General features: G+C 36.4%; 1 protein-coding gene across 3 annotated transcripts in view; it reads right to left on the bottom strand.

The window, feature by feature from the left end:
- The window catches only part of PDE6C (phosphodiesterase 6C), a 25,372-nt gene extending 8,185 nt beyond the window's left edge, over nucleotides 1-17,187 (bottom strand). For all 3 annotated transcript variants that reach the window (XM_057381298.1, XM_057381308.1, XM_057381317.1), the window contains exons 1-15: nucleotides 16,708-17,187; nucleotides 7,965-8,117; nucleotides 7,753-7,842; nucleotides 7,384-7,524; nucleotides 6,806-6,880; nucleotides 6,659-6,723; nucleotides 6,484-6,550; nucleotides 5,752-5,799; nucleotides 5,397-5,546; nucleotides 4,581-4,724; nucleotides 4,422-4,490; nucleotides 3,211-3,357; nucleotides 2,732-2,839; nucleotides 2,516-2,625; nucleotides 424-511 (exon numbers count right to left, since the gene is read on the bottom strand). In XM_057381298.1, the coding sequence (XP_057237281.1) occupies nucleotides 424-511; nucleotides 2,516-2,625; nucleotides 2,732-2,839; nucleotides 3,211-3,357; nucleotides 4,422-4,490; nucleotides 4,581-4,724; nucleotides 5,397-5,546; nucleotides 5,752-5,799; nucleotides 6,484-6,550; nucleotides 6,659-6,723; nucleotides 6,806-6,880; nucleotides 7,384-7,524; nucleotides 7,753-7,842; nucleotides 7,965-8,117; nucleotides 16,708-17,187 (1,935 nt within the window). The remainder of the gene's footprint in view (nucleotides 1-423; nucleotides 512-2,515; nucleotides 2,626-2,731; nucleotides 2,840-3,210; nucleotides 3,358-4,421; nucleotides 4,491-4,580; nucleotides 4,725-5,396; nucleotides 5,547-5,751; nucleotides 5,800-6,483; nucleotides 6,551-6,658; nucleotides 6,724-6,805; nucleotides 6,881-7,383; nucleotides 7,525-7,752; nucleotides 7,843-7,964; nucleotides 8,118-16,707) is intronic.
- Between the last annotated feature and the right edge of the window lie 642 nt (nucleotides 17,188-17,829).

The raw sequence follows: 17,829 nt of genomic DNA, 5'->3' as shown, positions 1-17,829 counted from the left end.
TGGGGCGGGTCTGGCCTGAGGGCGAGGGGCCCTCCATGGACAGATCCAGCCCTGTGTTCCTCAGCTGCCAGAGCCTACAGCTCAATTCAGACCTCATAAACCAGGTACAGCGGTTTAATGACAGGATTTTGTCTGTATGTGTTGTATTTTCTGCTTTGATTTCAACATAAGCAGTTTTGTGAAAAACCTGAGGAGTGTGAGTGAGGACCAGAGGAGAAACTTTTCTGTCTGAAGTGAGTCTGCTCTAGGCAGAATCACTGATGTTTCTCTAAAAGTGGGAAGTGCATAAGAATTTGTCCTAAACTTCGGAATTTTTGCATTTCTTAATCTGTGCCTAGAGGGAATGAGACSCAGTGAAATTTGGAACATTGTAACTTAATTGGATCTTTAGTGCTGTTTGGTGGCCGCAGGTCCGTGACATACCTCATCTTGCAGCAGGGTTTTACTGTACTCTAGGTGATGCCTTTCTAAAATGGAAGAGCCATGAAGTTTAGCCAGGGGAGCAGCTGACCTGTTGAAAAATAAGAAATTCTTTAGAATACAACATATATATAATTTGAAGGAAATATTTTTTGTTCAGGTTTCATATTTTTAGGTTTAAAATATTTCTGATCTGCATGTCCAATAATCTGATCTGTATACATTAACCATTGGTTTGATAGTTTAATTTGTATGCATTAACTATTGGTATAATGCAGAAAAAAAAAGAACATAACAGCTTGCTTCCCTTTATTTTTGTGACTGAGTAATGATGGRACTTGGAGAGCACTGAGTGTTCACTGCCCACTAAAGTCAATTGTTAGATGCCTCAAAACTCAAAACCATTTAAAATATGCTTCCATTTTGTCTTGCATGTTCAGTTTTGCTATTTGTTTAATCTATGCCCCTTTTTGTGTACCTTAAAAGTATCTTTATCCATCTTTTGGTGTTTATTCTGTGGCATGACTTTTGAATTCTTATAAGTCTGTRATGACTGGGCCGTGCACCCTAGGATTCTAGTTAACTCTAAGTAAAATCTAAAGTAACAGTATAATGGAGTTTGATTCCTCAATGCCCTTGGGCTACTTAACTCCCCCAAAATCACCATTTTATAGACAGCACAAGTCCTGACAGCTCAGGTCCTGACAGCTCAGTCCCTGGCACTGGACCAAGCTTCAAGCAGAGGGAATTCTGCATTGGATTATGGTTGTGGGATGAACAGAGAACCCAACCTACATGAGCTCCACGTAGTTCTGCGTGTTTGGAAGTGTATTTTYCTCCTTTTTTTCCCTTGGCTAATAGCTCTGTTTCCCAGATAACCCAAGGTGGATTGCTACATGGTACTTGTATTTTCTGATGTGATTAGGACTGTTGTGGTAAAGCCTGGTTTTATAAATAGCTTTACTGCATATAACCTTGTGTGGAGGGTTTTTAGCTAGGGAAGACCATAGCWGGAAGATTTAAACCCCCCTTAGACTTGTTTGGATGAGAGGCAATCCTTGAATAAGAATCAGCATCTGTCATTCTCTTTCCTACGTCACCTGGAGAATCCCTGGGAATAATCAGAAAATCCCCTTGCGTCACTGCTCTAGCATGTAGGCTGAAATGCCTCTCCTGTGAGGAGAGTATTCAGGGTCAGARGGGTAGGATCAATCACTCTGGAGATACAGTTRGTGGAAACTAGTCAGAAAATAATAACCTTCTGATACAAATGACATTCTGAGAAACCTCTATTCTTTGGCTAGCACAAGCTCTCACAGATCACACAAAAGACTAAATGATGGGTTGTTCACTCTTCAGGAGGAGAGTAGGTCTCACCATGATATATAATGTTGTAATACAAAGGTAAATTTARATGAATTAATATTGTTTCATAACAAACAAAGTAAAAAAAATCACAAAGAAATCCTTAAGAATAATTTCTCACAACATATTAGAGCACAAATTGCAAAGCTTTAGTGTCATGATGTGTAACTTCTGGGCATGTGGATACAGTGGTAGAACTCAAGGTTTTTGGCTCAGATTCCTGTATAACATGAGATCACACCTCAGGAAAGGACCTACATCAGGAAACTGAGTGTGGGGAGGAACAACTGAACTAGTCAAATTAGACAGTGGAAAACAGAGAAAAAAATCCTCTGGCTCTTGGCTATGTCACATCTTGAATCCCTCTCTAGAAAAATGTTTATGCACTGTCTTGAAAAAGTAACCCAGTTACRGATTTTAGTTTACTCATTTCTTTGTGGCCTCATATGCATGAGGCTCTGTCTGCTGCAATCTAAGCATTGCTAGAGTCTAAAGAAGTGAGTGTTAAAAATGGATTGCAGCTTCAGGAGATCCTTCTAAGATTTCGCCTTTGCGTTTTGTCTTTGTGTTTCAGCTGCCTGAAGTGCTCTGGGGCAGAAATCTTCTGTAACATAATTATTTACTCACGGAATAAATACTCACCTTCTATTTTTGCAAGTTTTGGCTTTTTTGTTTTTTATTTTTCCACTAAAAGTAGTACATTTCAATGTCTTCGATAATTTATACTTACTTCATTTGATACAAGTTATTGGTCCCTCTGTGATCAATGTCATGGCAGAAAGCAGCAGCAACCATGGCAAAGGCTTCTAGATCAGTATAGTATTTCTTAATTTTGCCTGTCTGTAAAAGAAAGCAGATAACTCTGAGTTTGTGTCTTCCTGAAATTTCCATCTGGAATTGAAAGAAAATTAAATAATGAATKTGAGATTAATATTAGCCACATTACCATCAGCAGAGTAAACATTGTTTGTCCCACATTGAATCCATGTCTCCAGTTATGGTAGGTGATATCTCGATAACCCTTCCTGACTGTGTACATCCATCGTGTAAGGACCTATTAGGGACAAAGTTATTAGGGCTGCTGTTAATTGAAACAAAACAACGGAATTAAATTACTGGAATATAGTATGAAATTGCTTAATTGTGCAAATTCTATGTAAACAAATATTTTTGATTGAGTTAAACATGGAAACAGCAAATTTTTCTTACATAAATGCCTATGGATTTAATTTCTTACCTAGCTCACACAATTCAGGATTAGTTATGTATTTTTATGACAAATATGTAAATGTTTTCTTAAGAATGGAAGGTTGTTAACCATACTACTAATATTTTAGTATTGCCTACTTCTAGATTAAAGTATGTAAAACCACCTATTTTTCTTCTATTTAAAAATAAATATAAACAAGAAAAAATAAACCAGACCTCAGCTGGGACTTTGAACTTTTCAACAACATTTATCTCAAAGAAGAGTCGTATTCCACAAGTTATCAGGCCATGCTCTGTAACTGGGAAGTCACTGAAGCGGAATTCATACAGTTCTAAGTCTTTTGGATCAGGTAATTCTTCTTTCTGTTAGAAAACAACAAAACCAAGGTTTTTTTCTGGCAAGAAAACAGTTGGAAAATCTTTTTAAGTTTTCTTCATAGAAATATTGCTCAAGGACAGTATGCTTACTATGTCTTCAAAGGTCTCAAGTGTCATTATGAACTAATGTGTGTTAAGTTATGATATACCATCATGATACTGCTGGCTTTCTTCTCAAAGTGAACAGATAAAAGACTTAGGCAATTCCTACCCTAAATTCCAAAACAATGTGTTGTGACCATCTCACCATTTCATTAGTTTAGAAATCTTGGGCCTTGGAATTTCTTCTTCCTGGTATAAAATTCTGTGATTCTCCTGCTTTTAGCCTGCTCTCAAGGCTACATTAATCTTTTTTACAATCAGATTAAATTGCCTATTTTATTTGTGATATAAATTCCCATTGAATGGTAATATCTGGTAATTGTTCTATAATACTCTTCATCTGTCTCCAAGCTTAGGGAGGGCAGTATTATATTTTAAAGAATGTGCTCCAATCCAAACAAGAATTAACTCAAGGAAGTCTGATGCAACACAAAAATTTTATATTATCTGATGACTCCCTTCCTCTAAAGCAGGCTATAAATGATCTTCACTTTATGGAGAAAGAAAAAAGACAACTGAATGTTGTATATATTGCAGCAAATAAGGCCGATCATCCATTTCCTTCTCCTCRGGTTTTTCCTTTGTATCTACGCAGATCTGAGATCAAGGACAAAGAAACCTAGACCAGTGGTGTTTTAAGACCCATTACTTTGTGAATCATCAGATCTAGAAACACCTGCTTTATCCTATTAGCTATCTGGGATTCCAGATCTTATAATAGGATAAAGCACTTGCATGTAGCCTTGGCAGTGCAGAAGATACTCAACCTTTGAATTTGTGACTCCACAGAAGAGGATGTGTTACTAAATCAACTCCATCTAGCCTATGGAACTGGTAGCTGACGTTGATTGTATTAACCATGATTTCACTATACACAACTATTTCTATGATGAAGGCACATTACTGTCTGATATAAGTACACCAGAATTTTCTGCTTAATGACTTACCAAAATCCTGATGAGATCCTTTTGATCACATTCTTCTAAACTGTTTACATTTAATTTCTCCTTGTATTTCTAAAAATGAAAAGGAGTAAGAAAATTCAGGGGTTTTTTTTTTGTAGTAAGTTTCCCATTTTAATGTTGTGGCTGTGGACAGAAACTTACCAGGATAGATTCGACTTCAGCAGGGGTGGCCTTTGTCTGGTACATAAGCATTTCCTGAGCAATGTCTTTCCTGTTTTCAAGTTTGTTCATTTTGTCGTAAGTGTCAGTATTTAAAACAGACCACCCCAGGAACTGTGTGAGAGTCTGCAACAAAGTCAAGTGAAGCAGAGATGATGCATTGTGACAACAGAATGAACCTGGCAATTTGAATTCAATTTCTGGTAGTGCCACTTGAAAAGCAAGGTGCTACTCTACATTAGATGCCTTTATCTTCCCTCAGCCAGTTCTGCTAGCACTCACAGCTTTTAATGACGTTTGGCTCAGCCTAGTAATTAAGTAATTAATATTCTCATTTTATATACAGGACTTTGAGGCTTATGAAGCTTAAGGCAGGTGGGCGGACTTGGGTACACTGTAGCATCTTATCTTGCCTGAGTGSATGTGATTATGAATGCTCTGTGAACTCCCATGATCACAGGCTTGGTATCCACTGGCAAGCAGCCTACCATACCTGCTTACCCTCTGCTACTTAGGAGACACTGACCATCATTAAAAAGTCAAAGGACTAAAAGTAAAATTATATGCRACTTTTGTTCATTACTGGAATGTAAACGATCATTCAGAAATTTTCAGTTTTATAAAGGGAACTAAAATCTCATGTTCTTAAGAAGCTGCATTGTGAAGAAGATCGACATTTCGCTATATGTTAATATGGCCTATTTGAAATTTTTTTTACATTTAAAAATTACTTTTTTATGTAATATTTTTTATTAATATCACACGGCTTCTTAAATCCTCTAATCCTATTAAGCTTACTTCRATGATCTGTTCATCATACTCATCAAAAGGTTTTCCATCTTTCCTATTGTAAAACGTTGCAACTCCCACAATTTCTTCTTTTTTGTTGACAATAGGCAATGACAAGACATTTTTGATAACCCATCCGGATTCATCCACTGGTCCTTTCTGTAGGAAAGCCAAAAACCAGGAAATGTGTAGTTATTTGAAAGTAMTAATACAGCTATTGACATAAGCAATGTAACAAGAAGATTTTGTTTGTGCRTCATAATCAAATGAGAAATTATTTWTACAATTAACTGTATGACCAATTAGTGGCAAGAACTAGCATATTTTTCTACAATATTTATAATTGTTAGTATTACTGATTTACCTGAAATGTGAAGTATTCATCTGCTGGTGCATTCATCATGTTACAAATCTGCAGCATAAAGAAAATGAGACATTGTTGAAATAGAATATAATGTGCATCAAAAGTTGGTTTAATATTTTAAAATTTCTAAGCTAGCAATAGGGAGCACCTCAACTAGCCACAGAAATTAAAACTGTTCCTCTTAAATTAGAAGTTGTTGTTGTAATAGACATCATTTCGGAATGTTTGTAGCAAAGTCCCTCAGACTCATAGTGGTTTAAGAAAATCACTTCCAATTTAAAATGGTATGGGGGTTTCTAGGAATAGTTGAGTACTAAGGGTTCTCATAAAAATACCATAGAGTTACTTATAGCTGTCATACATCCTGACTGAATTATATATGTCTACACAAGAAGGTATAAGAAATAAACAAAAACGTAAAACATTGCATYTGATGATTTTCTCACTTTTTGTGACATTTAGGACACCTGGAAAGTGACATCAGATGCACATGTTATTCCTCTGATATCACCAAGGGCAATTATCCTGCTGTTTTCACCATTTGTGCTGAGGCCTTGTTTCCATCCAAAATACTGATTGAAATTATTTGAATGGGAACCAAAGGTGCTGGAAGCAGCATGGTATTTTTGTAGAGGATTTTGGTCATAGGGAAGTTTTGGGGAGGGGGGTGGTTTCGACCAGAACAACTGCATAATTTAAAACTCATAGTTTTCAGTTTTGCTATGAACTTACAAGACCGTTTTCAGCAACATATGTTGGCAATCCACTGACAAGACACCAGTGATCTGCTGGAGGTGACCTTTAGAGAGACAATGAAATTAATTTCTTTCTACAATAGAGTGATGCTATTCTATCCCAGCTATATATTTTATTACCACACATTTACAGGCTGCTAATGAGTACTCACGGAATGACTTTGATTTCTTCTTGTCCATGTAAAAGATAGTCAATAATCTTATAAAAGTTGACTTCCTAAATAAAAAGATAAAAACATGTAGATGACTTGCACAACTTCAAACTTAAGATTCATAAAAAGAAAAATTAATATCCTCACTCGTCCATCAGGTGTCTTGGGGCCTTTGTAAGGCTCTGCCTCCCCCAGCCGGATTGGCCACTCGTCATAGAACTCCTGAGAAAATGATACACAGGGAAAGAGGAAAAAATAAATCAGTTCTGTGTTCACAGACAACATCACATCTATTGTGGAWTACAGTTTGATTTTTATTGCTACGTAACTTACTGTGATCATATTTCAGACAATATTAAGAAAACATTGTTAATTATATTCTAGACAATGAATGTTTGCCAGTTWATTGCAGGCTGATCTTATCTCTAGATAGGTGTGCAGCTTAATTGTTCTTTTAGCAGGCAGATATTTCTAAAGCAGTAATCAGTCTTGCACCTCTACCCATTCTCAGATGGAATTATGAATAGGAAAAATTATTTCAGAATTGGCCTTTATGTTTATTGTGGTTGTCTCTTTTGCCATATCATACTTATATTTTGCATGTAATCTCTATAGCATTGTTAGATTTTATATCAATTATCCCAAATAGTTAGAAAACATGGTAACTTTGTGTCGTGGAGGCTTCAAGTTAGGAGTTTCTATCAAGTAAGAAAAATAGTTGTTACCTTCTCTTTRGTCATGTCCAGCAGACCAACAGAGTACCTTTCACAATTCAAATACATTCGAATAGTATACAGTGCTTTGTGAAACTGTCGTTCTATATCTGTTAGCTCTTCAAATACTTTGTTGGCAGACCACAAAAGCATCTATTTACAACAAAAGAGAAAGAGAGTAATGTGCAGAACAGTAAGAAAATGTAAACATTTGAATCCTAGGCACTCCAGAATAAAATAATAAGGTTCATTACTGTTACTGAATTTAAAAAAAAGAAAAATAGATTGCATTCTTACTTCAATAACCTTGCAATAATATAAAGAAGAGAGAATGGTAATTTTTTCATACAAAAATGAAGTATTAAAAAAATGCTTCTATACCTGGCTTCTTCGTGACTCAATATTGTAGAGATACGATGTATGGTGATTTCTTATGACCAAAGATATAAAGTTGAGGTATTTTTTAAATACCTAAAAATGACAAAAATCAAAAATAAGATAAAAGTATTAAATAAAGAGATAGTCTCTGAAACTACTTGTTGAACTATAGCTAATAGCWATATAAATAGCTATATAAATGTGTGACATTTTACCTCTTCATCCTCTTTTGAGAACTCAGGGGCATTTAATTTGTTGAGTGCCATCACAACACCAAGCACCTCTTTACCCTGTGTAATTGCTGTTGCCAACATATTGACTGTTTTATAACCAGTYCTTTTGTCCATAAAGTCAGAAAAATGGTTGTTCTGTAAGAAAAGAAAAAAAATAAATCACAAATTACTTGAAATTACTTATGACGTCGAGGTCAAATGGTCTTTTCATTTGATAACTGATGTTTGCAATGCTGTGAGCATTGTTTCACAGGGCAGTAGGTTTATACTTAGAAAAAAAACATTATCACTGTTCAACTCAATCTTGCAGAGCTATATGTACAAGCTTAACTGAGGCATTGGTTACGAAGATAGCTTCTGAAATCGAGTTTTGTGCAGGTCTTTATTATTATGCTGAGGAATTTTAGGAATTAAAAATAGTAATATGACCTTGTGACTACCTGTGAATCTAAAAAATGGCTTGCATGTAAGAGAATTACTTCATAGTTATGTTAATATTTATTATTATTCAATTATTTCTGTAAATAAAATTCATTATACTGTTCCATCACACAATTTTTAAAAGTACCACCTGTCCTGGCTAAAAATGCTTATGGCAGAAAATCATCCCCAGCAGGTATTTCTGAGCTGTTTCATATTCCTTCCTGTCTGACACACTCCCATCCCTGTTGCTCCCAGCTGTACATGCTCTTTTGGTGAAAGATACAGGACCAGAGTTGCTTTTGCTGAGTGTGTGATCCTGTGGGATTAAGGCCATGTGACAAATGAATGAACCACAGAATAACTGCTCCACCATTTTCATCTGTAAGACCAAATGCCTAGGAGGCTGTAGTAAAAGCTATTATTTTAAWTTTTTAATACAAAAATTCCTGGGAAGCTAGTTCATGCTTCATGGAAAACTGTTTTATTTCCTCATATCAAAGAGATTCCTGGCATTTTCATTAAAGGCTTTAGTGTTCTTTTTAATTAAAAAAATAAAGGATTTAAGCATTTTCTGAGAAATCTCTTTGTCAAGGGTTGTTATGTTTTGTTATRTTATTATGAAAATGCATCTGAGTTGTGAGTTGGGGGTTTGAAATCTGTTGATATGTGTGTACTGAGAAGTGCCAAAGTTCTACTTAGCAGCTAAAATAGCCAGACTGTCTTCAAAGAATGTTTTTCATCCCCTCATATTTTACTGTGAACATGTCAGTTACTCAAACTTCTTCAGAGATGAGCACTCAAGTCCTGGTATACAGTCAGTGGCAGACTCCATGAATTTCCTTCAGCTGGCCTGGTTCTGATATCTCAASATGATGAGCAGTTGATGCTAAATGAGAAAGTCAAGAGGCAGGGAGCTTCCTGGTAACCAGGAAAGTCAGATCACATTTTAACACCATGGGTAGGAACAAAACTGGCCAAAGTGAGGCCAGTGGAGTCCTGTTTTAAGGACATTTACCCRGAATCAAGATTCCCTAACCCTACCAGTCCCCTGCAATTATACTGCATGCTTGTCCCCAGACCTGGCAAATATTAATTACTGCAAATATTACTGCATCAGCTTAGGCAGCTGAGATCTCTGTGGTGCATCCCAAAGTGTCTTGCTTGCTGGTAGGCTGAATAATATTGCAGGATGCTGCATAGTGGAACTTCAGCTTTCATAGATTGTACATAAAGCTGTTTAAACAAAAAGCAAAACAAATAAGCATTTTCTAGATTGTAAAATCAAGCGTCACAATGCTTGGAAACRCCAGAACAAAAATTGTTTGTCTATTATTTGGATTTTTCCTCTTAATTTACTTTTKCTCCTCTTCCCTCTAGCAATTGTTTCTAGTATATGTTGAATTTATAGCACAGACAACTGTGACAAGAAAGAGAGAATTTTATTATGTCATCAAAATATTAGGGTTTGGGTTTTTTTCCTTCAGTTTTTTGTAGTCTTTAGGCAATTCATCTTTTATATTTGCATTTTATATTTCCTTCTAGGGCTGCATTTCATTGAAACAAATTAAATGTCTGGAAGTAACTCTTAAGTGTTATATTTATGCCCTGGGCTCTCTTACAGAGAATTGATTCTCTTAAGGACAGCCTGTGTCATCCCCATAAATCTCATTCAATGTATCAGGTTGTTTTTGGGTACCTGGAAAGTGGAGATGCATTCGAATATATTGTCCAGGTCAAAAGGGGATGTTTTCTCTATTTTCAACAAACTTTCCTTGAGCTGCTGTTGTCTGTTCTTCTCAGAGAAACGTATAGGGGTATCTCGTTTAACAGACATCCAGAGAAAATGCCAGTCAATCTGTCTCTTCTATGTAAGAATGAAGTACTGTCCTGCAGCCTGCTAAACAAGCACATTCTTACAGGGAAATAATTGGTTTTCTCTCAGATGTAATACCTACTGGCACAACCATCCTGGACTTGGGTTTGGTTTGGGGCTTCAGGTTTTGGGCTTCTGACTGTTTMAGTCATTGAAAATTCAATAAATTAGACAGATAACTTGATCCWGTTTTGTAGTCCCTCTGCACCACTAAGAGCATGTAGCATCCTGGTGAAGCCAAAGACCCTGGTTTTAGGGTACTGTGTTCTACTAAGAAAGAATAAAAAATTTCAGACACTCCTGGWTTTCTGAATACTGCAAAGCGATCTGTAGGCACCAAATGAGTTAAATCAGCAGTACTCAGCTGCTGTGTCTTTGTTTAATAACTGCAGAATGAAGGTACAAGCAGTGGTGATCAGAAGAGTTCAGATGAAGCACTTTGGTCATGGTATTTCTGCTGAGGATAGAAAATTTTAATACAAGTCTCTGTTAACAAACAGAAAATTCAGTAACTACAAGTCACCCTGTACTTAAATAGTGCAAAGTAGAAAGATCAAAATACCTTGCAATGCAAGGGTGGCATTCCCACAGTACATACAAAGACTTCTGTCTCACGTGATTTGAACATACAAGCAAAAAAATGTGTTTAGATTTAGGTTTTAGTCATTGAATGTTTTATACATAATTGCCAGAAATTTTGAAGCCTTTATTTCTAACAGAGTTTAAAAAATTTCACTTGGGAGCATAGGCATCTTCTTTTTTCCGAAGACAATCACTTTTCACAATATCTAAGAAATCATATTCATAGACAAAGAAGCAATAAACGGACTGCAGTACCAGAGCCAGAAAAACATCTCAGTGCTTCCATGACTACATGAATGTGGACACTTAGTCTTCTTGAGCCTGATCGTATGAATCAAACTGTCTTTTAGAACAATATTTTGAACTTCCAGCTCTCAGTCAAATCACAAAGTAGGCTTTCAAAGAGAAATTACGGAAAAGCAATCTGTTGCTTAGTCCCTAACTGTAGTACATTTGCAGGCATTTCCTCCTAGCTCCAATTAAAGCTGAGATACCGAGCCATTTACTATACAATGATCAGTTCTTCAGATGGGTCCTAAGATATGCAACACTTCTGCACTTGCACTAAGCCAGCACCAGCACCTAGCTAGCACAACCAGCTAACACAGCCCTTTTGGTGAAGAAATGTTTCATCTTATCCAATCTAAACCTCTCCYGGCACAACTTGGGGCCACTTCCTGTTGTCCTGTTATTTGTTAGCTGGGAGAAGAGGCTGAGCCCCACCTTTCAAAGATTTGTAGACACTGATAAGGCTGCTCTGAGTTTCCTTTTCTCCAGGTTCAACCACCCCAGCTCCCTCAGCCGCTCCTCATAGGACTTGGGTTCCAGATCCTTCTCCAGGTTTGTCACTGTGCTCTGGAGATGCTCCAGCACCTCTTGTTTCTTGTAGTGAGGGGCCCAGAACTGGACACAGGATTCGAGATGTGGCCTCACTGCCCCTGTCCTGCTGGCCATATTAGTTCTAATCCAAGTCAGGATACCCTTGGYCTTCTTGCCCACCTGGGCACTGCTGGCTCATGTTCAGCTGCTGTCGATCAGCACCCCCAGGTCCTTTCCTCCCAGGCAGCTTTCCAGCCACTCCTCCCTGCAGTGCTGCCTGGGGTTGAAGTGATCCAACACAACAAGGGATAAGGCTTAATCCTGCGGGTGAGGTGATAGGGTCAAGACAGCAGATGTTTATTTTCCTCCACCTCTTTYCCCTTATAAAGCACAGAGGGAGAAGGGGTTGCTGTGACCCCTTGCAGTTTTGATTGTTTTGGTTATATTTTGTCAGGAGGTTCTGTGTTGGATAGATGAGCTCAGACTTCACATATTTCTTTGCATTATCTCCACGTTTCTTGTTTTCTTTCTGGTAGCTCTACARTATTTTCTTCTCTTGCTGATATTTTGTTCTTCCACCGATTGTCTTGCATTGTCTCACATTTCTCAAAATTTTAACCACTCAGTAGGTACTATGGATGTGCTACATTGCTTCATCTCTTACTTCTGCTTAGCCTAATTTCAACTCACAAATTTTTTTGTTTCATGATTATATAATTGAGTACAAATAGAAAATAAAAAGCACCTACCATCGTCTACAAAAATGTCGCCAATCTGATTCAAAACCAAACCCAATTAACTAAATGGACCTTTCTTTGGTCACACTCAAAAAATTATGTATTGTCAAGGATGTAAATTTCGTTTTGAGATGTAACTTATTAGCMTTGCAGAACAAATTGACTTTGCTATTGTCAACATCCCTAGCGTTGTGGAACTGAATCAAGGAGTAATTAATATATATTTAACAGCACTTGGGGGTTGAACTTTTCAGTTGTGTCACTGAAATGCCTGCTTGKTATTTGCCACATGTAGTGGCTATTTTGCAACTGCTTGAAATTTGATTTGTATTGTATTATTTTAAGTATTTTTTCCACATGAAACAGGAAAATTATATAAAAGGGAGCTTTTAATATTATTTTTAAATGTACAATTTTTCTTTAATTTTGGGAGCTTTCCACTTAGAACAGTAAATCAAGGAAAGAATTGGTTAGGGTTTTCCTATGGAAGGTACAATTCCTAGAAATTTGTTCCTGTGTTAAAATATTTATTGGTAAATTGACTGAATATTTGCCTTTATAGAGGATTGGAATGTCTGTCCATTTTTTCAGTTAATATTTATTGAGTATGAGTTTCTGACAATCTGGTGTTTATTATCAAGATAAGATAAAATGGAGGAGCAAGCATTAACATTTACAGTGCGAATTTTTCCCATGTGAAAAGCTACTTCAGACAACCTGGAGTCTGGGGACAGAAACATTCGCATTAATCTGAAACTCCCATCAGTTTAGACAGACCKGGGATAAAAGCCTCTCCCACCCTTGGGTTAAAGAGTAGAGCTGCTGTTCTGAAGCTGGATCAGCTTACAAAGGGATGATACAAATGCTTGCTACTGGAAGATGTGTTTAAGTTGGTTTGTACCACAGGTTTCCAGTGGTTAGATTAGGTGCCCCAACACCTAATTCTGTCTGCTTTATCTGAGTTGGATTCTCCCACCATCTTTTGTTTCTTCACTTCACTAGGAGTTKTTAATTCCAGTGCAGGGCCTCTGAAAATGAGGGCTTGTTATTTGGGATCAGAGTATTTCAGTTCCTTTAGAGATCTAATCCAAAAGCCTTCAATTCTTTTGAAGCACTTTTTCACCATTTTTATAATTTTATACTCAAATAAACGCAGGAATATTATTTCTTGAGTTTCCAATCCTTGTCTTCAAATGCCTCTGAATTTAAAGGAATAGTGCAATRATTTTAATAGATTATGGATTAAAGCAAATATATAAAGTCTTTATTATTGGTTCTTACAAGCTGTGACTGTGAAATTTGATTCCCCAAAAAAAGAYGTACTCCTTGTAGAAATTGTTTTTTAGTTCTTAGTTTTATTTGTAAATAATGCCTTGGAGAAAAATGTAAGGTAATTGTACTCTCCTTTATAACATTGTCTGTATTATCAATTACCACTTAAAGAACATTAATGGACAAATAATTTTTTGCAGCCTATTATTTTACTTTGTAATATTTTGTATTGCTTTGTAATATTACTTGAAATATTTGAGGCACATTCTCTGCTAGACCCTGTGAGTAATGTGAGAGAAATTGTTAGGGTCATGGTCCTGCCYGGCCTCCTGTTTCTCACAACTATTAAATCCTGGATTAAGGGCTATTAGCTCTCACAGTCAACAGGCCCATAATCTTGTGGGGAGGAGACTGTTCTGACTGCTAAGTTAATTAYGGAAGGTCTGTATCTTTCCCTTTGCTTTTCTTTTCTGAAGCATTAGTCAGGATGAGGACGTTCCTCACGTTTATTGGGACCTTTCCAGGTTGAAGAAGGAGATGATCCCTAAAGAACTGGTTACCAGGCACTAAAAGTGGAGTCATTTTTTCCCCTAATGATTTATTGCTGTTGTGATATTTTATTGCATTTACTTTTGTTATAAGGGGGTGATGACTGAAGCATGAAAATGTCACACCATGGGTTTGTCAATGTTGTCATGTATTTAAGACTTAAAAAACACCATGCTATTTGGATATGGACTGTGTCAACAGTGGAAAGWGGCTAGACATGACATTTTTACAGTACTATAGCCAACTAGAAGGAATCATTGTGCATTTTGTACTTGCAAAGCAGTAGGGGCAAAATTCCTCTCTAGCTTAACTATGCTTGTCATTTCTAGTTCAGAATTTGGGTAGCAGACAATCTAGTTTGATTGTATGTAATGAACTGAAAAACAATTAATAATTATCCTTTCTGAAATGTGATAAAGGCTTCAGTGGCTGCCTGTTTCTGCTGCCATGGACTAATTATACTCAAATATTATTGACTCAAGATGAAGTTCTGGAGTCAYTATCAAGATAAAGATTCTGGTGACATAATTGTGAGCTCTGCATGTTGTGAGGAGTATGTACTTGGACACTGACTTTGTACACACAGAATGAAAATTGCAACATTTTTGAGATCTTTAAGGTTGTTTTTAAATATCAAACCTTGGTTCCAGAGAAGTCTCTGGGAGTTTTGCAATTAACTAATGAAATGTCAATGTTTTGATGATGTTTAGTTGCCAAATTTAGATTAATGGGAGCATAGTTTAATTACATTTTTAAGTGTGTGCCTAATGGCATAGACCTCAGTAATCCTAAGAGAGTAAATGGGTCCTTAACTAAAGAGTGCCTTAGAATGATTGAATAATAACAGATATTCAGCTGACATGAATAAATTTATGCGCACAAAACACCTAGCAGGATCAGATGGACTTAAAATTTCTCTTACTTAAGCATATTCAAATGACATTTGTCACAAAATTTTGAATAAATTGTCTTGCAAACACAGAAATATTTGTGTAGCCCTGCTCTGGGCACCTCTCACATAATGATATTAAGAAGCAGTGCAGTGTCTGATAGGAGGCACATCTTTCTTGATGCTGCTGATCTTTTCTCATGTAATCAGTCTTAGAAGGATTATCCTCCAATTTCCCCACGTGGTGGTAAGAGGCAGTAAATCAGACACATTATCAGAACAGCAGCCATTGAAGAAAGCATATTAGTGGTCAGTTGAAAATCAACTGATTTATTTTCTCACATCAGTGTTCTTTTTGCCCCTGTGATTCCTACTTACATCTGAGACAGTTAACTACATATTGAAAGGTTATATATATATATATATATATATATATACATTTGTTTCTGAGCTTTATGAGTAGTCCTTTATGACTTTTAGCATGATAAAATATATTCTTTTTTGTTTGCCTCCTGGAAAACATAGACAATTGCAGTGTATAATATTTTCATTATTTGCATTAACCTTAGGACACTGAAGTGGTTTCTATCTCTAAAATATTCTCATATTTTAAAATGATTGGATAGGAAAAACTGAGAATCCAGACAGTCACCCTAAAAATTATCTTAGCTCCATTTGATTATGCTCAGATTTTCCACATAGGACTAAAAAGAATTTAARATGCCAGCATTTGATTAGAGAAGGTTAGTTAGAGAAGGTTAGTTATTTTTAAAGAAATCTTTACAATGAAATCATATTTATGTTTCCCAGTGTATTTCAGAGCAGTTTCTAAAGCAAACCTCATTCATGCATGTTTAACTTTTCTTAGGTCACTCATCCTTTTAATTAACATTTATAATAAATAATAACAGTAATACTGTTTAAGTATTTTAAGTGTATTAAGTAATAATTATTAATAACAATAAACTCTAATCAGCACCTTAAAGAAAGAAGGTGATTCTGTGCAAATTCACGAGGAATTTTGAAAATGTCAGAACATCTCTGACTCATTGATTTTCTTCTAYAGATGGTTCTGAACAAAAGCTCTGGATTCAGATACACTCAAAAGGAAATCCATTTTAAATCACTGATATGAAGCTAAACATATACATTGACACCATCTTCATCKGTCCTTATTCACTATAAGGRTACACCTTCATTACAATAGCTGCAAATTGAATGATTCAGAGATGCATGTATGGCAGCATGGTAACAGAGAACACTTGCAAGCCCGTACTGGAAAACAGAATACAAGCCAGCCTTGTTCAGCAGAAWCTCAAATACTTAATTGTCTCTATTAAACAAATATTCTCCTCCTTTATTATAGTCATTGACATTACAAATACTACAAGGACAYTGAAAACACCTAACTAGGCTACATGATGTTCTATTGGATCTTAAGCCATGTCTGCTGATGCTTTTCTCATATTATTGTCTGGATTTCTGTCTCTGAGATTTTTCTGAATAATAATTTTTTTACCTCAAGCAAGAAGCTGAGTAAGCAAATGCACAGAACCCCGCTCCCCAAGAGCAGTTACTTACCTTTGTCACATCAGGTATATTAAAAAACTTCTTGGTATGAGCAACCCATCCCACTATCCCGATGTCCAGAGGAAAAACAGCCTCATTTTCTGGTTTCACCAAATTCTCCTCATAGCTGGAAGTTGGAGTGATATCAAGAATCCTGGAGGCTACCTCTGGAGTGCCATTTCGGGAACGACAAAGGAACAAACTACACCGATCAGCTGCCAGCAGCTGTGCCAGCCTCTGCAGGGCCTTGTGCACTATCTTTTCCATAACACCCGATTCATCCTGGATTTCTGTTATCAACTCAAAAATTATGTCACACTCCTCCAGACGGGACATGTCTTTGAAGCTGACTCCTTCCTTTATATCTCCAGGCTTCACATTGAAGATACTTCCCACCACTTCTGCTCTCATTTTTCGGTCAAAATACTCCTTGGCAAACTGGGGATTGTTCTCCAAGTATTTCTCAACGGCATCTTTATTAACCTCACCCATTTTTGCTGGATTTTTCTTAGAATTTCTTTCAGAACTGCATCACCATCAAAGCAGGAGTGCTAGTAAAAATCCTAACTTATTACTAGTAAGAAAAATGTACTTTGTACATATTGTATAGCTCACAGACATAATACATTCATCTTCCTCTGTGGCTTCCAAGCCTTCTGATACTCTTGAGATATGACAGAAGGCACTGGCTTAGCATCTTCTTAGTGTGAGATCTTGGAGACTGCTAATTAAAGAGATGTCAGGACACTAAACCCCTGAGCATTCTTAGCTCATAAATCCTCAAGGAATCATTTTAACATTTTAAAGTAACAAATTAAYTCTTATAAAATTATCTGATGTATAGATATTTTTACCTGTGTGTTATYTCCTTCATTCACAGCATTTATGCTGCACTATGCAAACAGAAGTTTCTATTAAAACTTCATATAAGGAATTCCACTCAGATACTTACCCCACATTATACACGTGCACAGATGGACACACGTGTATTTGTGAGATGTACGTAAAGGCAGGAAAACAGAATGTTAAGGATAAATTCTTCTAAATGGTAGAATTTAGTTTTCCTTAAAATAGACAGATGTTAGAAATTGGATTACTGAAAGTAAGTAATTATGAAGCTATACATGCATAGAG

This window comes from Malurus melanocephalus, unplaced genomic scaffold (genome assembly GCF_030028575.1).
Source record: "Malurus melanocephalus ecotype Western Australia unplaced genomic scaffold, MMel_1.1 scaffold_12, whole genome shotgun sequence".
Classification (NCBI taxonomy): Eukaryota; Metazoa; Chordata; class Aves; order Passeriformes; family Maluridae; genus Malurus; species Malurus melanocephalus.
The sequence above is the reverse complement of the archived record's forward strand: the minus strand, read 5'-3'. Positions and strand labels throughout refer to the sequence as shown.